The sequence below is a fragment of the Symphodus melops genome (assembly GCF_947650265.1).
Source record: "Symphodus melops genome assembly, chromosome: 13".
Lineage (NCBI taxonomy): Eukaryota > Metazoa > Chordata > Actinopteri > Labriformes > Labridae > Symphodus > Symphodus melops.
In genome coordinates this window covers 2,241,112-2,264,166 of record NC_136703.1, presented here as the reverse complement: position 1 = coordinate 2,264,166, position 23,055 = coordinate 2,241,112, and the positions used below count along the sequence as shown (strand labels likewise).

The 23,055-nt window shown below is 44.5% G+C and overlaps 1 protein-coding gene across 11 annotated transcripts in view; it reads left to right on the top strand.

Moving 5' to 3' along the window:
* The window catches only part of LOC306833650 (uncharacterized protein), a 152,653-nt gene that overhangs the window by 116,379 nt on the left and 13,219 nt on the right, over nucleotides 1-23,055 (top strand). For 3 of the 11 annotated variants that reach the window (XR_013780393.1, XR_013780394.1, XR_013780396.1), the window contains 2 exons: nucleotides 10,597-10,703; nucleotides 10,875-11,087. The exons of 4 other annotated variants lie outside the window; for them this stretch is intronic. Coding sequence is in view for 2 of the 7 variants with exons in the window: in XM_079359056.1 (XP_079215182.1) it covers nucleotides 10,875-10,975 (101 nt within the window). In the remaining 5 variants the exon portion in view is untranslated. Of the gene's footprint in view, nucleotides 1-6,181; nucleotides 6,471-10,596; nucleotides 10,704-10,874; nucleotides 11,088-23,055 lie in introns of those variants that run through there. 4 more of the 11 variants (XR_013780395.1, XM_079359056.1, XM_079359055.1 and 1 more) reach the window with 2 other exon arrangements.

The window sequence follows — 23,055 nt, the reverse complement described above, 5'->3', positions numbered from 1 at the left end:
TGTTCAGGGTCACGCTGGAGCGTCACGGCGAGCCACATGTTTAGCTGTGTTTAGAGCCAGACTGTGGGACATTTCACTCAAGGTTAAAAATAATATCACAGGAACCCAAAGCTGCACATTTCATTAACCCAACCGTCAGAAAGGCTCAGTCGTTTCTCCTCTGCTGCCGGCCACGTTGACTCAGCTCCTCGTGTCTCCGCGTGCTCATTTCTGTCAAATGACAATCGTTTCTTCAAAAGACAAAAAAAAAAGATCATTGGCGTTTTGAGCGCCAGCTTGGGAACACCTACAGAGAGACGCTTTGAATATCAACCGCACGTTAAAAGGCTGCGGCGGATCATTATAATTCCGGATGCAGGATTTCCAATTAGAAACATTCCTGCACTGTGGAGCTCCACTGTTGCTGCTCTGCACCATGCTGTTTGACTCAGCGTGTGTGTGTGTGTGTGTGTGTGTGTGTGTGTGTGTGTGTGTGTGTGTGTGTGTGTGTTCCAGCCTTTGAGTGTTTCATGTCACTATGTGTCACTGTCTGCAGTTTCACGGTGATGTGTCACGCTTCCTGCAGCGTGGAGTGTTTGGATATTCTGTTCACCTCATGCAACAGGTTCTCACTCGTCTAACGAAGCAGCCGAGCGCTTCATGTATGTCCATCTTAGCGCTTCAGTCATGCTCGTGCACGGCATCACGCTAGCAGCAGCGTTCGCCAACTATTTGCAGTAACTAGTAACGCATCCCGATTCAATGAAGCGGACGTGTGGAAGGCTGCGTTTCTCATTATGTGAACAAGCTGAAGAAACGCTACATGAAGGTGTGTTGGCGTTTATTTCAGCGAGGCGAGTTTAGGCTAACGTCAGCACAGTGGCATCCTGGGATAAAGAACAAACACAAGCAGGTGACCGTTCAGCCGTGAGCTTTCTGTCTCGGAAACACTGACATTATTTTTCCTCTGCTTCGAGGTAAACATCAGAAATAATGAGTAATGATAATTGGAGTCCGTGTGCAGGGAGGAGAACGACGAGAACGAAGCGCTGAGCTGAACAATAACACGCTTCCACGAAACTAGCTGTCAAGAGAGCGCCGCGCCGCAGACACGTTAGCTCGAGAAGGACGAGGAGACACCGCCTGCTCGCCGATGTGTGAGACGGGCTGCAGACTGATGGACAGCTGTGATGTCAGCGTCCTGCTGAGACCTAATCGATCAGACACCTAAAAACTGAAAATGACTTCAGTGTTATTTGAAATGTGCGAGTTGTTCTGCCACAACAGAACGTTAATACGAGGATTGAAGCCAAAAACGTTGAAATAACTCGTCACTGTTATGAAGCAGCATCTCCGTCAGTCACTCGAGTTACTCATCTTCAATATCGAAGAGCAATAATGAAAATGCAAAAGAAGACGTTTTGGGTCACCAGTAGTGAAACAGTCTCAGCTTCATTGTTATGATTATATTTTAGTTTCACATCAACAAACACATTTTATTTTGGAGAGACTTCTTCATGAGTTCACTTTGGTTGATTTTTCGAGACATGAGCGCAGCGTCTTCAAGACGTCATTGTGTTTTTTTTTTTTCTCAGAGAGGTTAAGTCTGGGGTCGTAGTGTGGACACTGGTGGTAGTGAAAGGTGCAGGTTGTTTTGGGGAGTGGGAGAGTGTCATCGACGACGACGCTCGATGCACTTTGGAGGTCGCTTGTTGGTTTGATGGTTCTCTCTTCTCTCAACTGATTCCTTTAACAAACACAACACACGCGATGCTTCAGTCTTACGGAGCATCCACATAAGCAGCGCTGACATGAAGGACAGTGCTGCACGCCCCTCCTGTCTCTATGGCAACCGTCTGGTTGACAACGTCCGCAACGCTGCTCCGTAGCTTTTCACTGCGTGGTTTTTATTTAAGGTCGAGAGGATGTGCGACCTGCAGGAGGCTAAAACACGAGGAATAGAGCACCTTGAGACGGCAACAGTGCCGTTCTGAAACGTTGAATCTTTCAGATTGCCTACTGATGCAAGCGCTGCTGCAAAGACGCTGGTGCAAAAAAAAAAAATATATATATATATATATATATATATGTATAAGTCACTCGAGGTCTTTTGTATCCTCGGACACATGATTGAATTGTTCTTCACATTAAGTCATAGGTGCAACATGAGGGAGTCTCTCTCGCTCTCTCTCTCTCTCTCTCTCTGTCTCTCTCTCTCTCTCTGTCTCTCTTCTCTCTCTCTCTCTCTCTGTCTCTCTCTCTCTCTCTCTCTCTCTCTCTGTCTCTCTCTCTCTCTCTCTGTCTCTCTCTCTCTCTCTCTCTCTCTCTCTCTCTCTCTCTCTCTCTCTCTCTCTGTGTCTTGGGCAACAAAAAGCCCTCAATGATACAGACTGAGTTCGGAGTATGATCTTAGAGTGAGACCAGAGCTTCAAGTTTCCAGTTGTGTGAATAGTTACGTTATTGTGTTTAAGATGGGGGGAAAAGTGCAATAGCAAATAAGCTAGCCCACGAAGCTGCCATATTTAATGAGCTGGGAGCGAGATGTAAATTTCATTCTGTTTTTGAAGACTCTTGCTTTGCTCGTCCTTCACCACAAAATTGAGTCTCCAAAGAATTATTTGCACGGCTGCAGACAGCTTCCGGGGAAAGTGTTCTCTAACTTTGTGTGAAGGGAGAAGATGTAAAGTTTTGCATCAAAGAGCCTCACCAGAGTTTCCTCCTTCTTCTCCCCGACCGCAAAAAATAGAAGGGGTCTAGTTTTGCATGAACTCTCAGATGAGCTACTTTAGACGAGTCCAAAGAGGTTTGAGAGAGACGGGGCTGAAGCAGGTGGGGAGGGAGGAGGAGAGAAGAGCCAGAGGTAGAGAAACAAGTGAGCGAGAGAGAGAGAGAGAGAGAGAGCGGCGGGGAAGATGAAGAGGGAGACCGGTGGCGTGGAACAAACTCTGGCTCTCCTTCATCAGGAGGAGCTGCTTCAGTGAAGATGACTTTTTGGGGTTAGTGCAGAAGGGAGCCCTCCCTCCTTCTTGTACACACACACACACACACACACACACACACACACACCTGAATAGACCTGAACACACATTTCTTTAACTGAGTTTTGGCTGAGGGAGAACCATCTTTAAGGCACAAGATTAGAGAGGATTACCTCTCCATGCACACACACACACACACACACACACACACACACACACACACACACACAGATCGTATAAACATCCTACTTAACTCCTGTACAGCCTCATAGGCAAAACAGTAAACACTAATTATAACTGCAAAGTTTGGAGCCGGAGCCTCACAGCGACGGTGCGGTTTCGTCACAGTAAACTGTCAGACAGCTCAGCCAACATTGTTTGATCATGAAAGTTTTATGACATGTTTGCCTTCGCTTCGACTTACAAATCTTGTGAGTGTCAATTAGCGGCAGCAGATCAGGAAGCGCTGCCAACGGAAAACAAACCTTTGTCTTTCCAGCTCCGACTTCAGAAGTACGAGGATTAAAGGGAACGAGGTGGAAGACAAAAGGGGGGATGCATGTTAGATTTACATGGCAAGGATCCCTGACACCTGTGATTTGCTTGTTGTGCGGTGACAATGTCAACCATTGCGTTTGCTATGCTGTTAGTTCTGCATTTTGATGTTCCTAAAAGGTCAAATCTGTGCGACAAAAAAGCACAAAAGTAGATATAAGATGCCGACTTTAACTCCCATAATGCATCGCATGACAACAGATGCCAAACTGTGTACTTAAGCCTGCAGCGAATTAAAGACAACTACAACTGAAGACTCAGGAGACGCTCTGTTGTTCGTCTCTGCTTTTGTTTAACAGGGTTTTTTTTCTTTCTGCTGGAGTAAAAACATTGGAGCACTGTTGATTTGGAGGCTGGCTCCGTTTGTGTCTTCGACTTACTCCGGTTGGAAACAGGAAGTCGGATCAAGTGGTCGTAGAAGAGAGCAGTTTCCTGAGTTCATCTTTAGAGATTACAAAGACTGTGGAATTATTGTTGATGTTATTAGAAAATTGGATGAGACACTTTTCTTCCGTTTGAAGTCATGAGGATCAGTCGACATGTAGCCAAGCCGCAACCTCCGGTATAAAATGTGAAGCCAATATGGAAGTGCAAAATGCTGCAGTTCCTGCAGCTTGTTTTTACAGCAGACGTGAACATGTTTACAGCCTGCTTCAAAAAACCAAATAGGTGTGATTAGCTCATGTCTCCATCCACACACACTGTACGGGGGGGGGGGGGAATGTTTTGATGACTCAGCAGTTTTGATTGGATGAAGGATCAGAGTTATTCACAATAAGGCGTGTAGCTGAGCTGATTGACAGGTGGGCGCCGTGTAACGGTTTGTCAGGAGGCTTAAAACCCGCCTCAGCTCTCAGCCTGTCGTTAGCTTGACTCAGAGTTAGCCTGAGACAGCATTTCCAGCGCCCCCTGCAGGGACACACGGGTGACGTCATTCAGGCTTCTTCCTTTAATATTTAAAATCTTTAAGGTTATTTAATGTTGGATAATGAAGCTTTTTTGGGGAAAACTTACCATAGACCAAATCCTTAGTTTTTAATTCCTTATTTTTAATTACTCGATGAAACAAAACATTATTTTAATGCAAGATATTTTTCGAAATGTCTCAAAATAAGAAAACCAAACGTAAACTGCCATGTCAAAATGTTTGACTCGGGAAGTAACCTCGCACCTCTCCAGTTAACAGAAGCACTTCCATACTTTGGTCCACATCGGGACTAGAACTGGTGACACCTTCCTTACAGACTGAGCTCTTTTCATTTTTATTTTATTTGTTTTATTTTATTGATTGTTTTTATTTAGCGTCATGTTGGAGATGTGAATAATATATATTGATTAAATTAATACTTTGGTTGCTGGAATAAAGAATCTTGTTTGTGGTAATAACCTGTATGAAACTCAAATGCATGTCAGTGATTATATATATAAATATATATTTACGTCGTGTCAGACTTTAAACAAGCAGCCTAATTAGCTCTTAAAGTGGAACAGACTCTGCAGGCGTCTCCTTCATTCAGATTCCACGAACGCCACAAGTGCTGAATGATTGGAGCCCTGAGGGGACGACAACTTTAAACACACACAGAGGTGACAACTTATCAAATGTATCTAGCAAACGGAGGATGCTTGCCCTCCTGCTTTATCTGGAGCAAAACAAGGAGGATGGTTCGAAATGTGATCAAAATATGGAAAAATATCTCATTTGAAAAGAGTGCCGGTGAAGTCAATAGAGATTTTCTAATATGTTGAAAGATTTGCAGCTCGGAGCGTCCGCACAAAACGGAGTAGCGCTCGGAAGAAAAGATGCTGGGTGCTGCGTTTGCTGCCTTCTGATCCGCTTTGAAACCAATTGAAAAAAATGTGTTTAGAAAAAAGCCCGGTGGACACAGGGCCATCTCAGCTTTTCAATGAAATCAAACAGTTTGAATTTCATCCTCATGCTCAATAAATCGTGCCATGTGTCCATCATAGTGCACATGTAAACGTGTCTCGCGTCGAGGTTTTAAACTTTGAGCTTCTCCCACATTTGATTCCGGTCTTAAAACCCTCCACTCCCCTAAAATCTCCATGAGAGCTTCCTCCCAAAAACGTCTTTTGACACAGAGCTGACACATCTCTCTGTGACGGCTAACGTCTCTATCATTCCTTTTTATTATTCCTCAGCTGTTAGACAGCTAGTCTTTTGTTCAGTTCAATGAGATATCACTTTAATTTAGAAGAAGGGGAGGACGGAGGACGGTTCAGGCTCTGATGTTTTCTCTTGGCGTCCATTGTGTCTTGGGATCTCATAAAAATGAGACTGCTGTGCGTTGGCAGCTCCAGCAGAAGAATCCCCCCTCCTCCAACACCACCACCACCACCACCACCACCTCCGCCTACACACACACACACACACACACACACACGCTCTCTCTCTCAGCATTGTGTGCTTCTTTATTGGCTTAATAATAGAGGACTAAGGGCATGGTGGAAACAGTTTTGTCTCAGTGAGTGCCGGAGCCAAAAATCAAACATGAACGCGTTGGCTGGAGCTCCTCTGGAGGACTTGGTGGAAGAAAAACAGCACAGTGATATAATTAACAACTTCCTCCTGAGAGACAAGTCTGTCTGTGCTTTTGTGTGTTTTCTATTGTGGATGTGATCTACAGTTCATCTGTGTATCTTTGCAGAATTGCATCATTGTGCGAACGATCAGTTGCCACCCCTCGTGCTCAGCCAGCCTATGAGAAGTGGGTGAAGCTCTCTTGACGTCAGTCTCAGACTAAGTTTGGTGTGTTTCACAGGCACTTGTGCGTTTAATAAAGTTTGACTCTTTGTATTATTGAAGCAGCTCCCTCACTGAAAAAAAAAAATCAAAAAACAAATATAACTTTGCCAATTTGAGAAGATTTCAACGACAACCAAAAAAACTGCAGCCAATCTAGACGAGGCAACATTTAACATGCAGCCTGAGTTTTCCATGAAAACAGGTACATGCACCAAATTGAACGCACTTCTAATTATGGGAAACTTCCCCCCTTTCCGTGTGGTTAAGGTTTCTTTGTGTTGTGCAGAGAGGTGGTTCAGCGTTCCAGTAATACGATGCAACACATCACAATGCAGGTTAAAAGGAGCAGACAGGAAACATTAGAGCAAACAGTCGTCATCAGGTTATCAGACATCAGGTCACAGGACACCCAATCAAAAGTTTAACATATCCCCAGGTGGTTAAAGTTCATCATCCTGTGCTAACTTTGCAAACAGTGATAAAGCTACAGGTAGGAGGTGTGTTCATAGATACGTCAACAACAAAAGGGACAGTGTGGCTGGCTTTAAGCTGCAGATGCAGGATGTTGTTCGGTGAGTTGGTTTCAGTTTAGATGGTGTGCTGTAACACTACTCCAATTCACGGCAGGAAATACTCCTTTACTGCATCAGGGAGCAGCCGGAGCTCAGTCAGTGGGACTCTGGTGAGGAAGTAGAAGGTCGCACGGTCAAGTCATTTCATGCACTCATATGCAAATTGGGACTTGATGCTGGAGAGAAATCAGTTAACGTTCCAAGCACGGCCAAGGTGCACATGGGCAAGGCACAAACGCCCGACTGCTCGGGGCGCTTATTTTTGTGTGCAGCCCCTCATTCTGACCTCTCTCTAGATCCTCTCGTGTGCGTGTGTGTGTGTGTGTGTGTGTGTGTGTGTGTGTGTGTGTGTGTGTGTGTGTGTGTGTGTGTGTGTGTGTGTGTGTGTGTGTGTGTGTGTGTGTGTGTGTGTGTGTGTGTGTGTGTGTGTGTGTGTGTGTGTGTGTGTGTGTGTGTGTGTGTGTGTGTGTGTGTGTGTGTGTGTGTGTGCGTGTCCAATAACACATTGAGTTTGTCTTCTTCCTCTGTCTCCTGAACTTAAGCATCCCCTGCTCTGAAAGGCATCCTAACCTGCAAAATAAACATCATGAGAGGGATCATGCTGAGACCAAAGACCTTTGAGGAAAATGTTGAGGACATGAGAAGAAGGGTCTAATAATTTAATGTCATCTCTGTTGCAACGTGTGGAGTCGCCCCCTGCTGTCGAAAAGAAAGAATGCTTATCCACTACATCGCGGGCACATGTGAAGCTCCCTGTTCGTCTTTCTTTCTGCTTTTTGAGCTTAGAGGGCAAACAAGTTTTAACAACAGGATTCTTTGTACTCTTGTAACGAGCTCTGCCAATGACACGCACTCATCTGAGTCCCGGCTCCACGCAGACGTGTCCACAATCTCACCTCGAACTAACATCTGAAGGACGGCACAAACGCGGAGGGCCAAGAGCCCCACGTGAATGAGAAACTCTGGCTATCTCCCTCCCGACAGCTCGCAGGGACGCCGAAGGTAACAAATCAAAGAAGGATGTCGAAGCCCCAAAACATTTAAATGGAAGTGAGGCTCGGTCTCACAATGGCTCTCGCCTTATCTCCCCTCAAACACCTGCCATGTCGGCTGCCACTTATCCTCTGATTACAGCTGTAGCCATTTTGCTGTAATTCGCCAAAAAATTATTCCTGAAATAAATAAGTATTATAACGCGAGAGAAGAAGAGAGGTGGGGGAGGGAGGGAGGGTGTGTGCTGAAATATTCAAGGGAAACATTCTCTGGGAACACGCTGTTCTGAGATTGGAATAAATAAGCAGACAAGGAGGTTTTGACGTGATGTCTCGCTGCTTCTGTTGCTCTGTTGATCTCCGCTGCTCGTACAACTCTCAAACAAGGTCATATTATGTTCCGCAATGTGCAACGAATGACAACTTTTTATGCATTCACATTACACAGCACAGAGCCACATCTTCAGTGACCCCTCAGATCAGAAGCGGGGACTGTGCAAGGCAGGGAGAGAAAATGCATTTTATGCCACATGAAAAAGGAAAGAGAGTCGACTTCTGAGAGTCATAACACAGCTCTTCTTTTTTTGGGGGGGGGAACCAAACGGGATCGCGTCTCCATTTTGGATCAAAAGCACAATAAAAAAATAAGGAATGTCGACTGACTGGATAACTGTGTTTTGCGAGTAGAAGTTCAGTGTTCTGTTGTTCCTGTGAGGGATTTCTTTTTGCCTCTTAGTCAGAGCTCGATGGACGCCTCTACTGTTGTTGGAATTATCAGCCTTTGAAAGCGTGACATCTGTCTCCTCATGCCCACACAGTCAGGGTCTTTAGAGCTCCACTCTGTGCCATGTAACAGAAACTAAACCTTGGACCCTTTCAGTGTGAATCCACACTTCATTCAGCTCTACTCGGAGAGGTTTTTTGTTTTTTTTTGAAAGGTGTCTATTCAGTCGCTGTGCTGCATGTTTTAAGATCTTTTAGTGAAATTCGACAAATGTATTATTCAGAGAGCTCTTTATCTGCTCTGACTCATTAAGAGTTTTCAAGTGAAAAGTTTACAAGTGCAGGAAGAATTGAATGGCTTGGTCCACAAGGACAATCATGTGATTGGGTTAAAGTCCTTTTTCACACAAATTCTCGATGATGAGGGGTTTTTTTCCCGACCTGCGACATGAAGCGTTCCCTGAGCTGAAGCTAACAGACGAGCTTCAGGGTTCATGTGTCCCTGGACTCTCCTGCTGCTTCACCTGTTGGTGTGTGGATGTGTACGAATGGGATTAGTAATGCTCCTGGACACTTTACACAGCAGCCTCGACCATCAGTGTGTGAATGTGTCGCTGTGACATGCAGGGTAAAGAAGACTAGACAAGAACTATGAAAGCACAAGTCCATTCTGTCCTTCAAGCTGTTGCTTCTTTCTCTCTTTGTTTGGGTCAATCACATTGATGTCTACCAAGTCAGCTCCAACATTTGCTTCTAAGATGAAAAGATGACAGATCCCATAACACATAACCACGATGCACCACAGGATACGTTTTACACTGTTTCAGCTCTGATCATTATGTGGCCACGCCCGTTAGTACTACTGTATTCAAGTGAACTCCACAAATAATTAGCAATTAGGAACCAGCAAGCAAGGGTCAAAACTTGCCAGGAAAAGTAAATGAATTCAGTGAGAAGAAGTTTTATAGGATTATCGGTGAAACAAACATCATGCACAAGTCTCTCAGACCAAAACAAAGTGAACTGCTTCCCCTCGCCACCTTCATGTCTTTAGTGTTTTAACTGAGCTCAATCAGCACAAAGACAACTCTGTTTTCACTTCTTCAAAGTTTCGACCAAACAAAGTTACTTCTTTGGTTTGGTCTGCTGCTTCTCCTTGAATTGTAGTCCTGTGATAAACCTGCTGTACATGCAGTATTCCTGAGCGGGCGGGGCGGTCTCCTTTCCCCCCCTTGTGGTGGGGAATTGAACCAAATGGTGACAAAGCTCACGTGATGTACGAAACATGCTCGAGCCTCTGAGAGAAACACAAACGCCTCTGTGTGAACACAGAGCTGAGAACAACAAGCCCAGAGGGAGTTTGACTTCACGCTCTTCTCAACAGTAAATTTAGAGTTAAGGTACATTGATTTAAAATGATTCGTGTTACACAGGCAATTAACAAAAACAGCAAGCAGACGACTGCAGACTATCTTAATTGCTGAGATGCATTGACAACAGCTGAGTATCAATGCATCTACGCACGAAGCCCGCGTTCTCTTCATCCATATTATAGAAGCACTGATGTCTGTTAGGACACCTCACAGGCCTGTTAATAGCGTTTTCAGCAACCCACCTCGTCTGAAAGTAAAGTAGTAAAGAATTGGTTCAAGAGAGGACACGGGAGAATGCTGCACTGACTGAGAGTCCTAATTCAGGCAATGCATAATCGTCTCATGTTTTTCCCATTGATGTACAGTACTCAGGCACACGGCCAACTGGCTGAACACACGCAAGTCATTAGAGCCACTTTTTTTTTTATGGAACGAAAAGACGGAGCCGAATCCAGATAGAAGCTTTCATCCGTTTGAATGTATAGATGTAGACGTTAAAGAAGAACACAGTGGGGCTAATTTAGCGCTCGGCATTAAGGTCATGGTTTAGATGTTTTAAACTCGTCTTTCAGAGATACAGAGAAAAAGTGAACATTCAAATAAGTTCATTATCTTTTGGTGTTGATGCATGACCTTTTTTTTCTATCACCATTAAAGACTGAAGTTTAAAAGTGGAAGGATGTGCTGACATGTGAGGAAGGTGACAACGGTGTTAGCTTCCATACCGGCAGATATGACACACTGCTAATGAAACACAGCACAAAGTGAGAGTGAATGTAACACAAATTAAATCAAGCAATTCAGCTTCAATCTTCTGACTCCCATCGGATCTGAGTGAATTACAGTCGCTTAAATTTCCCCCTCTCTTGTCTGTCTGTCACTCATTGTCGCTGTCTCTCTCTCTCCCCCCCTCGCTCTTTTTTCGTCTCATTCAGAAAGCCTTCCACATCCACCCATTAACACCAGCAGCATTCAGTATCAGGTAGCAGACAGACGGACAAACAGAAAGCAATGCTGCCCTCTTCTGGCCCTATAAATGAAGCTCTTTCCCACATGTACATCTGGAGATGGACTTCTTCTTCTTCTTCTCTGGACTTTTTGGAAGTGAACCTCCAGTCCTCATCATTAAAAAAAAACAATAAATAATTTATTTTATGTGTTGAGGTTCATGCATAAGTCTCCAGGTGTGCTGTGGCTTTTGGCTTTATAATTGCACATTGGGTGTGTTCTCTGCCGGCTTCTTCAGTGCCCGAGCTCCATCTACACATCCTGGTTTCCTCGGCCTCGGGCTAAATGTTCGACAGCTCATCAACATGATTGACAAGTGCCCGAGCAGGAAGTTGACTAGCTGAGGGGTAAAAGGGACGGAGGGGGGAGGACTCTGGGCCCCCTCAAGGCAAAAAAACCCCCAAACATCACAGATATGAGCTTAAGATGCTCTTTTCTCTGGTCCCAGCTTCATCATCTGACATTGTTTTTTTATTCTCTAAGAAGTTTTAATTAGTGTTGGAAATCCCTCCTGGTAATACATGTTTTTTTTTGAGTGATATTATAATTGTGTTATGCATGAACAATATGGCCAAACAGGTGTACGAGACAGCGTTATTAATACACAGAGACCAAAGAACAGAAGTTAACACTTAGTGATCCTAACGCTGACGAGATAAAACATCCTGATGTTTCCTCCAGGCTCGACTGATGTGAGATTTTTAGAGCCGATACTGATATCAATAGACCGGCTTATATCTTTGTTAAATCAGATAGATATAAATATTATTGATCATTCAAATGCAGTAATCAAACACGAGTCAAAAAGATAAACAAAGAAGACAAGATGGTGACTTAACTGTAAAGTAAGTGAGCATGTACGTGTGTCACGTGATGATGCTTGTTATAATCCTTAAAGCAAACTGTTAGTGTATTAAAACAAACAAACTTTATTTCCTCTATATAATAATTATATTTTCATCTCATGGAGACGTTTGCTGCAGACTCTCAGATAAATGATGCGTTGTACAAAAGTGTCAAACATTTCCTCTCATGAGAAGATTCTGATTTTGACCTTCAGCTGCTCTATCACTGCAAAGTTAACCCTTACATTTCTCTCTGTCAGTCAGGAACTCTTTACCTCAATGACACTGTGTGTGCGTGTGTGCGCGCGTGTGTGTGCGCGTGCGCGCGTGTGTGTGCGCGTGCGTTCATCCTTGAAGAGACGATATAAGTCCACATATTTTGTGTTGAAAGTGTGCAAGCTTCAGATTCCTGTGTGGGCAGCGGCTGACTGACAATCAAAGACCCAGTGTTGCTAGGAGACGCGTCGTCAACGTCCATGATGCGATGTCGAGCGTGTCATCGTCTGGTACAGTCTTCAAACGCTGAAGAAGGTTTCCCTCTTTTCTGACACCTGTAGAGATCTCAGCTCGTCTTTCATACACTCGACCTTCCATCTAGTTTGTATTTCGGGGGGGGGGGGGGTAAGCCTTGTATATGACGATAACACAGACTCCAATTAATAATATTTTATAGATCATATTATTTACACAGATGATGAATCCATTTGACTTCTTCTGCACTCACAGCTGCTTTTTTGTCAGTGCAAACATGAGTACGATGCTGATAAATACGACATACACAACATCACATGTAACGCTGGACATTTGGTGCAATTATAGAAGAACGACGTGGTCGACAGCATGTTGAGGATGGTCGCTATATATCAACAGTGTGAATCAGAGGAGCTGTTGGTGCAGGAGCAGGAGCGTCATGCACGGAGGATGATTTGAAACACTTTGGGAATAGAAGACACATTGTAGGCAAACATTTGTCTTTGACTCATAGCTACTGTGCGTGTGCAAAAAGCTACAGTACAACTACAACTACAGCTTCATGATTTACACCACCACACCCTTTGAACTACTAAGATTTACTTACAAACTCACAGTTATTATCAATATATGCCCCCCCCCCCCCCCAATAAAAAAAAATCTGTGCCCATTACCAGATCTAAACCCTAAAAGGCCACCATGTCACATGACTATAACACTGTTGTGTTCTTTAGCCCTCATCAGAGAGTGAAGCTCTGCCGTCATTAGGCTCATATTGTTTCTGCACCGGTGTAATATTCATGTCCCAGTCTGTCAACACATTGACTTAAATGCAAGAGAGCACGGCCCCAGCAGGAGCTCCACGTACATGCACAGTCTGACATGCACACACACACAGCTCTGCGCTCCCTTGCTGGCTCTGTAACTCCTCTGTAAGACAGGCGGGATCACTACGCGTCTGTGACGCTCACATTGAAGGAGAAACGTCACACTGACATAAATACGGAGCCTTCAAACGTTAGTCTGCGTTTTAGTCAGGACGCTGTCTTTTTTTTTTTATTGGCTATGAAAACTGTTGACTTAAAATACAGATAAGAAATAAAGATATATTTCCTGTATGTGTTTCAACTAAGGGGAGATAATAATAATTTCAGTTTGACTTTAATAGTAGCTCATGCATGTTTGTGCTGCAATGAGCGCTACACTATGAGCTTCCCATGTTGTTTGGCAGCCTCTGATTCTTGGCTAATAAGCGCAAGCTAGCACACTGATGCTTTGTGGCAGAGAAAGAGCGTCGTGCTATTGGAGAGACCTGGGGAGACAGATGGGAGATTTACAAATGCTGGAAGAAGCCAGGAGAGGAGCTGGCAGCGACACACCTCCGAGAGATTTCCATCTCATTCAGACTTCCTGTCTTCATCAAGGTTGGCTTGATGGTGTCACAACATCTGCTTTGACTGTGAGCCGCGTAGCAGAGACATCAATTTTATCTGCATCTATCGCAATCTACCGCCAGATATTTCAACTGATAATTTAGCAAAATATCCACAAAATTCAGCCATAGCTTTTATTTGTCAAACTGTTTGGGGACTCTGAAAAGAAATTAATGAATATTTATTTCCTGCCATCATTTCTCTCTTCAGTCATTTCCTGAAACTGTTTCAGAAGAGAGCCAGTGGCGGCGGGTTTCACTGCATTGGTGCGAGTGTTTGTGAAGAGGTAGAAGGCGGTAATTCTGTGGCTGAATAGCTTCCTAATCACACTCTTCTAATCTGGCCTCGCTCTCGTGTCCTTGCAAAGAGACGCTCTCCTTTTTGTTTGCTAACCCGTCCAGCAGCCTCGTGGATAATGACGCGGTCCACCGCTCTGCGCAGAGAGGAAACGCATCCCGACTCAAATCTCATAACCTGAATGTGGTCACTCAACATCGCTCCCTTTCATAAACCATGTTCTCGTCTCTTTCCCCGCTCCCACTCTTTCTCTCAGCGCCGCGACCCCCGCCAGGCTCCAATCACCCACAAAGTGCCCCCGCCCCACGCACACCCCTAAAGAGTAATTACTCCCTCTTTTATTTTCTCCTGCGTGGCTCCATATCGAGCTACTCATCTCTGACAGCGGTGCAGCTCAAATTAAACCCCCATCTGATAATGAAAGTCATTAGGTCCCGCTGCAGCCTGGTGGAGGGCCAAACAAAGCCTGGTGGAGGCCCGCGTGATAACCCCACAAGAGAACAACACGCGGCCGGACGAGGGAGGGAAAGAGAGAAGAGATGTGGACACGGACTTTCAGCATGCACAGACGATCCCTTCTTACTCAGTATTCATAAACATGACACTGAAGAGGCTGTAAACATGTTAATATCTCCTGTAAAAACAGTGTTTGTGTGATTTACTGGACTTCTTCAGCCAGCCTCTAGTGGACGTTTAACGAACTGCATTCTTCACACCGGTGGTCGCCGCTTGGGAGATTCTCGTGTCTTTAAGCAACAAAGTAGGATTGCTTTTAGTTTATGGACTTTGTGCAGGTGGTTTAGATCTTTGCAGTGCATGTGAGCGCTGATCAGCCTATTCGCCTTACTGCCAACGTGATTCACGCTCGCTGCGTTGGGTCTCAACTACCAATCCACAGAGTGCAGCTGAGGCCGCGGTGTGGTCGAGAGAAGCATGATTCCCATGTGATTATCTTGTTAGAAAAGTAGTTTTTTTATTTTCTCATGTGAACGCACCTCGCGTCTGTTTAAATACAATTAAAATATTAGTTTAATATTCAAATGAAATACATTACAGTAACAGTTGGTTCTGCTCTTACTCCCGCCTAATGATTCTGAAGATGATGCTTATGAGGCAATAAATGATGAGGAGGCTGATCAATAAACTCAGTATAAATGACAAAAGCATCATCATCACACTGTTTTTCTGCAGGTCACTCGACGGCTCGAGGTCGTCATCGTTGAGCACGTTCGTTCTGCACCTGGCAGCATGATCGATCACCACACCGGTGTTTAAGCTAATTTGGATGCTTTCGTAAATGAGGTGACATTTAAGAGCCGCCACGGGAGTGAGTTGAACCACCTTTACAAGTCTATGAACAACATTCGCAGGTTTTGACCTTTAGGACTCCTGTGAGCTCTGGTGAGAAGGGTCGTGTGTTAACTTGCTGCCGACCCTCCGCCGAGGTGATTAAGTGATTCGCTGTTTAGTTCATGAAACGACACAAACCTGCAGTCGTGCAGTTATTAGCTAGAAGCAGCGTTTGGATGTTCATGCCAAAACACAGCTTTTTGTTTCAAAGTCACTGTAAAGTACAAAGCATATAAATCTTGACAACCTGTGTAGGTGTAGAAACAGTAGAAGAAGAAGAAAGGCTCAGTTTGTGACGCATCGAGAAAAGAAGCAGCGATATTTACCTGGAGTATTTCAGAAATGTTAGACACTGGTGTGACTTTCCTGCGAGCTGGAAAAACAAGTCTAATGAATAATTATGGCTGAAAAGTCTGTGTGGGTTTGTGTGTGTGTGTGTGTGTGTGTGTGTGTGTGTGAGGAGGCCCAGGTGGGGGGTCCCTTTATTACAACACTCAAACCATCAGGTTCATTAGACCGACAATTACACATTCATGAATTTGCTGTTAAAATGGCATTTGCCGGGCTGAGTGCGGCAGCTCCTGTCAACCTTAAGTGCTGGGTAAAACACTTTTAATTGGTCTCAGTCTTTCGCCTGGTCGATTACGGGGGCCCGGCTTTCTGGGAGCGCGGTTCAAACACGGTGGGTTAAAAGCCTCCAAGATGGAGGGCTGGTGGAGGAGATGCTCCGGAGGGAAAGGTCACCGTCATCACCATAAAGGGCAGCATGCAACAATAATTAAAGGGAGAGTAATTGGCTGCAAGTTGTTTATGTGCGTCCGTGTGTGTGAAGGTGGCAGTGAGAGCGTGTGCACTATGTCTGCACGCCGACGTAATGAAGATATATGTGGCTGTGAGCTGATGGTGATCACGGTGCACAGCTCGTATTGCTATCATTCTGCACGTGCAGGCAGGGAGCATGTTGCTACCTTGTCACAAACTAGACTTTGTCCTGTGTTTATGCTAAGCTATGCTAACTGGCATTCCTTCAAACCAATGATTCTGTGTATATACGGCACTGCCTTAAAAGAGTCATCTGCAATAACACAAAATGCACGCTAACATTACTCGAAGGTCGTCCCTCCTCCTTCCACTCTCCCGCTGCCCTCCCGGGACAAATAAAGTTTCTTGAATTGAATAACTTCACTAACTTTGTGACTTATTTTGAGTCATTAAAGTCTGTCGATAGTGACGTGTGACGCTGTCTACTCCGGTCAAACAAACTGGACTGTAGTGGTGAGTTGTGCTAAGGCGCGGTATGGACTCCTGGGTCTGAGTCCGCCCCCTCAAACACTGCCTGGGAGAGCCCCGCCCATTCTTGCAAGCAACAGGAAGGAGAAGAGAATGGCGGCGTTGGGGTGGAAGCGCTGCAGCAGGCTGCTTTGCTCGCGGGCTGTTCACACACAGGAAACAATTGAATCAAGCTGATTTTGTGTTTGTCACTTTGTGTAAAATGATTTGAGTTGAACATTGCTGTAATATTTGTTGTCTGATATTAAAGTAATATTTATTACACTTTGTCCCATCATCGTGGTTGCATATTATTAAAGTCAGTCTGGTTTTAACAGAGCGAGCAGGTAGCAAATTAACTTGTCAAAACAGCTCAAACTATTTGTCTCGAGTGGTTTCAGTCGTCTTTGGAACGAGCGCACAGACTCCTCTGTCAGCACGCCGTTCATGTGACAGTCGATTCATTTAACACCAATAAACAGAGGTGGCATGTTTAATATTCCTGCAGAGCCAACACATCATCATTTCGTCTGCCCTGACAAACCTGCAGGAGATCTGACTGGAAACACCATGTGAGGCGCTTTATGAGATGAGAATAAGAGGCGTGCTAATGGTGCGAGGGAGATCGATGCCCGTGTGGCATTTAGTCAATACCCAACAATGGAACATGTTAAAAACTAAATGCCATTGGAGCTCAGTGCTGGAGTTAATTGTCAGATACTTTTCTCCTGCTGTACTTTGAGGAGCCTAATTAGTTTTCAGCGTTCTGGACAGGGATAGGAAGCTGAACCGATGGATGGAGATGCAAACTCTCGTGTCTGCCGGGGTTTCCTTTTCGGGATTTTATTGGTTTTTGAAAGTGGGAATGAATTGTATTCTGTCTGCATTATTTTCAAGGACTTGAATACCTGTTTTTTTTTTTTTTTGCTGTTTTTCCCCTCAGCTGTTATTGAAATTGGCGTTCCAAATAACAGCATACATGAAGTCACATTTGTAGACTTACAATTGCAGAACAAAAAGCGCCGCCGAAACACGCCGCCGTCGCTAGATTGTTTTACATCTGTTGTCACAATGGGTGGCACTTACTGATAATGTCTATAATCAGCCTATTTAATGCTTTCAACAAGAGTGCAGACCTGGAACAGATGGCGAATCGGCAGGCCGTGCTTTAAATAAAACAGGCTCCATATTATTTAGATCAGCTGTTGGCTGAAGACCGCTACACCCAAACATCAACCGGATAAAAAAAATCCAAGCACTTTCAGAAGAGCTCTGGAGCAAACTAACCATGTGAAGATGAACATTTAGAAATACTAGACAAAGCACAAAGTGTCTGTGCTCTTTAACCTCCAGTCACAGGCAGAGAGAGAGACACGTGTTGGCTTCGTAGTTCTTCTGTGTCCTGTGTAAACCTCCTCCCTCCTCCCTGCCCTGCTGCAGCAAAGATTGGATCAGATCCCCGCGGTGAATCATGTTTACAGTCTTGCACACGCAGTAAACACACACGCACACACACGGCCCACCCTCCTCTGGATGGAAAACCGAGGCTTGGTGAAAGGTCTTTGAAGATGCATGACAAAAAGTGGAAGCCGTGAGAGGAGGAAAAAGCACGCCGTCTGATGACGATCATGTTTGGGGGAAAATGCTGCTGTGAGTGTTAGTCAGATGGAGCTGACAAACAGAGGAAGCACTCTCCTCCTCAGATGCTCATTGAGAGGTTATAGCTGCAATCAGAGCCTCTGATAGAAATTGAAATAAAGCATCCATTTAGGGCCACACACACATAATGTGGCGCAAAACAATCATTCATAAAGCACAAAGGCTTTATCAACCACCAACACCACCATCTGCAGTCCGGATAGATTTGTTTGCTCGTCTTCTTTGGCTGTAGCAGCTTAAAATGCTGCAGAGGCTTTAATAGAGCATTCATAGATGTGAGTGCACCATCGTGCTATTAAAGCATCATTTCTGCAAATCCAATCAGTGTAAACACCAGTTAACGTGGAGTGTTCTCCTCGCTGCGTGCCGTCAGGTCGGACGATATGGTCTTCAGAGGAACAGGCCACCTGTCATTGAAGATGTCCTTAAACTAGCCGAGCTGTCATTTATATGATGCATCAGAGACGGCCTGGGAAAAAAAAAACAAAAAAAAAAAACCAAGGCAATCCCATTCAGCTCTGAGCCCGGCGCCATTCATGCTTGGGAGAAAGACTGGGGGGAAAAAAAAACGAGATTCTAATTAACATCCCCAGTGACCCGAGAATAAACATTTATTTTCCCATCTTCTGCACACACTGAGAGTTTTTCTGACATTGTCCTTTGATAGCTTCTGATTTCCATTTTCATCTGGCTTTTTCGCTTCCCTGTGTGTCAACTCGTAATTTATGCATCAAATTCATGCATAATTAATTTTGAATTTACCGCTGTATAAGAATTAAAACACCAAAACAACTTCTGCGATAATGGAGGTGTGTGAGGTCTCTCTCTCTCTCTCTCTCTCTCTCTCTCTCTCTCTCTCTCTCTCTCTCTCTCTCTCTCTCTCTCTCTCTCTCTCTCTCTCTCTCTCTCTCTCTCTCTTGAGCAGGAGCTGCAGGTGGAGAAATATCACAGGAGGACACATTCACGATGAGATTCTGTCTTTATGTTTCTGATCATTTAAGATCCAAGCGCGGCAGGTCTAAGAGAAACCCTTCTTATTCATAACCATTCACACGTCTGTGAGCTTCTACTTGCTCATTAGCAAAACTCCTTTCTCACTTTCCAGTCCAACCTTTCCCTGCTTCTGTTTTCCTTCCCGTCCATGTCAGGGTCCGGCGGGTGAAATTGACGAGCAATTTGACTGCTACTTTTAGCGAAAGTGCCGGGCAGCATCCGTCTCTGACACAGGTGGTTCAAGTGCAGCACAAACCTATCATTTAGATTTAGTCAGAATGGTTCTGTGAGGCACTCGTTCATCTTTGAGATTATAACTTTGCTGTATCATTCTGCATTTTAATGGCTCAGATATTTGTACATCTCAAACATACAGATCTTTTTTTTTTAAATTGGAGACCAGCTCGGGGAGGCGATTTCACTTCACTATTTCATCCTAAATGTTGGATGCAGTCTCTGATATCAGACAGCTGTGGGAGAAGGATGTTCAGATTCTATTTGCCTGCCAAACAAGCACTTCAGAGAGATGTTATCGCTGCTAAAAAAACATCCCACTCGTCTCACTGTAGGAAGAGGAAACTCTTCCTGCGTGCGTCTGCATCCCAACTCTTTTTTTATTGTCGGGCATTTGTTGTGAAGACAGGACACTGGATAGAGAGAGAGAGTGGGAAATGACATGCAGGATGAGGAGCCACAATACAGCCTCTACGGCGCCCCCTGTGTGTGCACGTGTGTAATGACTTTTAATAGAAGCATTCGTCTGAGCGCAGCTTTTACTGACGTTGAGAGATGTTGTGATAAAACAGTTTTCTGTCCAGGGATTGGGGCGTCCCGATGGCCTTGCAGTCGTGTTGCGAGCCCCTCTGTGTGGAGGCTATGACCTCATCACAGCGGCTGGGGGTTCAAGTCCAACCTCAGACCTTCCTCATTAAAATTTGCCAAAGTACAATCCTCATATTATAACAATGTAAACGGTCTTTTTGCAGCGTGATGAGCCTTTAAATGATCGACCAGCCGTTGATCAGATACCATCACAGCAGCATCTTGTATCAGCTGCACACCTGTAACATTCACTCACTACATGGGTGGACCGTCTGCATACGGCCTCGCTGTCACAGACAGACGTTGAAGGGACACGCTGACGAGTTTGGAAGTTGTTTTTGTTTTTTTTGGCGATAAGTGAATTCAGTTCAGTCAGCGACACTCAGCGTCAAAGAGCTGACACTTTATTGCAAATCAATGTCACATCAGTTCACATTTGATATGTCATGACTGCGACTGGCTCCGTCACAACTCGTGATTGACATAAATGATTAGAACGTATCAGTTTGGATTCCCTGAGATTGAGCCCTCAGAATAACTCCTTTAATCATATTAATAACATGCAGTAATGCTTAAAGGGCAAAGTTGGATGATGGTTAATATTCTTAGCAGGGAGGTGAAATCACGCCTGATGAGGAAAATATGAAGGAACATGAACTGAAATTAGAGCAGTCATGTGTCAACACAGCAATTAACAAGGCGCTCACCACCTATAGCTGTAATGGCACGGGAGCTTTATCAGGCGTATTAACAGCTTAAGTCTTCCACGCCGGGGCTAAGGCTGAGTGTCAATCAACGCTCCCCGTGTGCTTCCTTTCAGCTTCGGTCATTCTCTGTATTTTTATTTATTTTTTATTTTTTTTTACCATCTTGCATCAAACCTTAAATGTCATGTTGTTTGATTTTATTAAAGACACCCAGACGTGAGGATTCTCTGCTTAATCAATACTGCTGGCGTCATGTTGGAGAATGTGTTGATGCTGTTTGCAGAGAGTCATTCATGGGAACCAGGAACAAGTGGATGGATTTGAGTGGAGGTGAGAGAAATGTAACTTTAGTGAAACTTAAATTTCCAAGCAGCAGCTTCTAAATCATGTGCATGAAGAGGACATAACTATTACTACTCTAAGGCTGCAGATAAAAGCTGCTTTATGACCTTGCATTTGTGCAAACAACCAGATGGGTCATGAAATTAACTGTTGGCATACTTGGCTTTGTATTAACCCTTTATAGGGCACTCATCGAAATACTGAAAAATTCACCCTCAGAGTGTTATTGGGGGGACTCAACAGAACTTTATTTCTGTGAAGAAATTTGGCAAAAAAAAAAAAAAAACATTGACAAAGTTACCATATTTGGTTCAAATGCCACAATAGCAGGATCGTGATCTCTTCTGATTGGCTGAGTGAGGATCACATGCTTCTCGACCGTACTGAGGTGCAGAAGGGCGGCCATATGTAATGTTTGTGGAAATTACCAAAAATAGTCACCTGCCCTATAAAGTGCATGTTATTAGAGGACACCGTTAGAGGGCACTCCAGTTCATCCAGAGTTCATGCTGAATGTAGCTAACGAGGTTCAGCGTGCACACTGTGCACATTGGCTAAACTCGGCGTGCTCACCGAGTCGGCCAAAAGGCTGCATGCCGTGTGCAAGTTTGCCAAAAATACTTGGATGTCGTACTGATTCAGAAAACATCTACACCATGTTTCAAACAAGTCTCCCCTGCGTCATGTTTCCCACAATGCAAAGCGTCGGGTCGGAGATTAAAACGACGGACAGCAACGTCCATCGTAATACTTGTGTTGAAGCGCTGGTGGCGCAGTGGTTAGTGTCCCATGTCTGGAGGCTATAGTCGATTTGTTTCTGTCTCACATAGTGCCCAAATATAAATCTGAAAAAATCCTGAAAATCTAAATGAGTCACGTCAGCTTTTTCAGACTGTACGTGGACGATACGGTGGAACCTTTCTGTCCTGCTGATCTGGCAGACATGTTTGTTTACAGTCCAGATTCAGCACTAGAAGTGCGGAGGCCTTTTCTTTGTTCGACCTGCCTGGAAACATTACGCTCCCAAAATCAGTTTAATTTCCTCATTCTCTTCTACTGTTGTATTATGCTTTTAGAAAGCGGCTAAACGAGCAGCTTTTATATCACTCATGCTGTGCCTTTGCTAGAACAACACACTTTGTATTCAGTGTTTCTTCAGACGTGTCGAAGGTTTTAAAGGTGAAGTCGGAAAGTGAGGATTAAAGTGTGGCAGAGAGAGAAGCAGCCGGGCAGACTGAAGTTTGGAGTCATAATCACTTGTACTACAACCGCACTTTTTGTGGCCTTTCACTGACACCACAATGAAGTGACGGAGGTCAATTTATGTAAGAGCAGGCTGAACATTTTCACTGAATTTCTCCCCCAACAATATCCCAGGGAAAATGCTGACAGCACAGAGCCTGCAGAATTAAAGATGGGGTCTTTTTTCACGGACCTTTATTATAGCAAAGAGTCAGAACGGACGAGGAGGTGAGCTTTGCAGGACGGTGTGATAATGTGCATGTTCACAGCAGGTGCTGAAAGATAGAGGAGCGGGCTGAGTTGTAGTTCCTTCTGCATTTCATTACCTTCTATTTCCCATTAATAAAGCATCTCCCGAGTCAGCAAACAGCAGCAAGGAAATGGAAATGAAAGCAGAGAGTCTCGCCGTGCTTTGGATGCCATCAGCGTGGTGCATTTAGTCGTGCTCGCAAGCTGCTATCACAGACAGCGGGAGCCGTTCGCGGACGGCGTTTCGCTAAAGCAGCGGGTGTTCGTCATTTGTTTGCTGAGATTACATGGTGGGTGATCTCGTTTGGGAGGTTTTATTCTTTGTTTCACGCTGGATGGGTGGGCAATGTTTGGAGGGAAATGAAGGAAGAAGAACTACTGTGAGGAATAAATACAAAAAGTAAACAGAGAGAATGTCTGGAAAACACA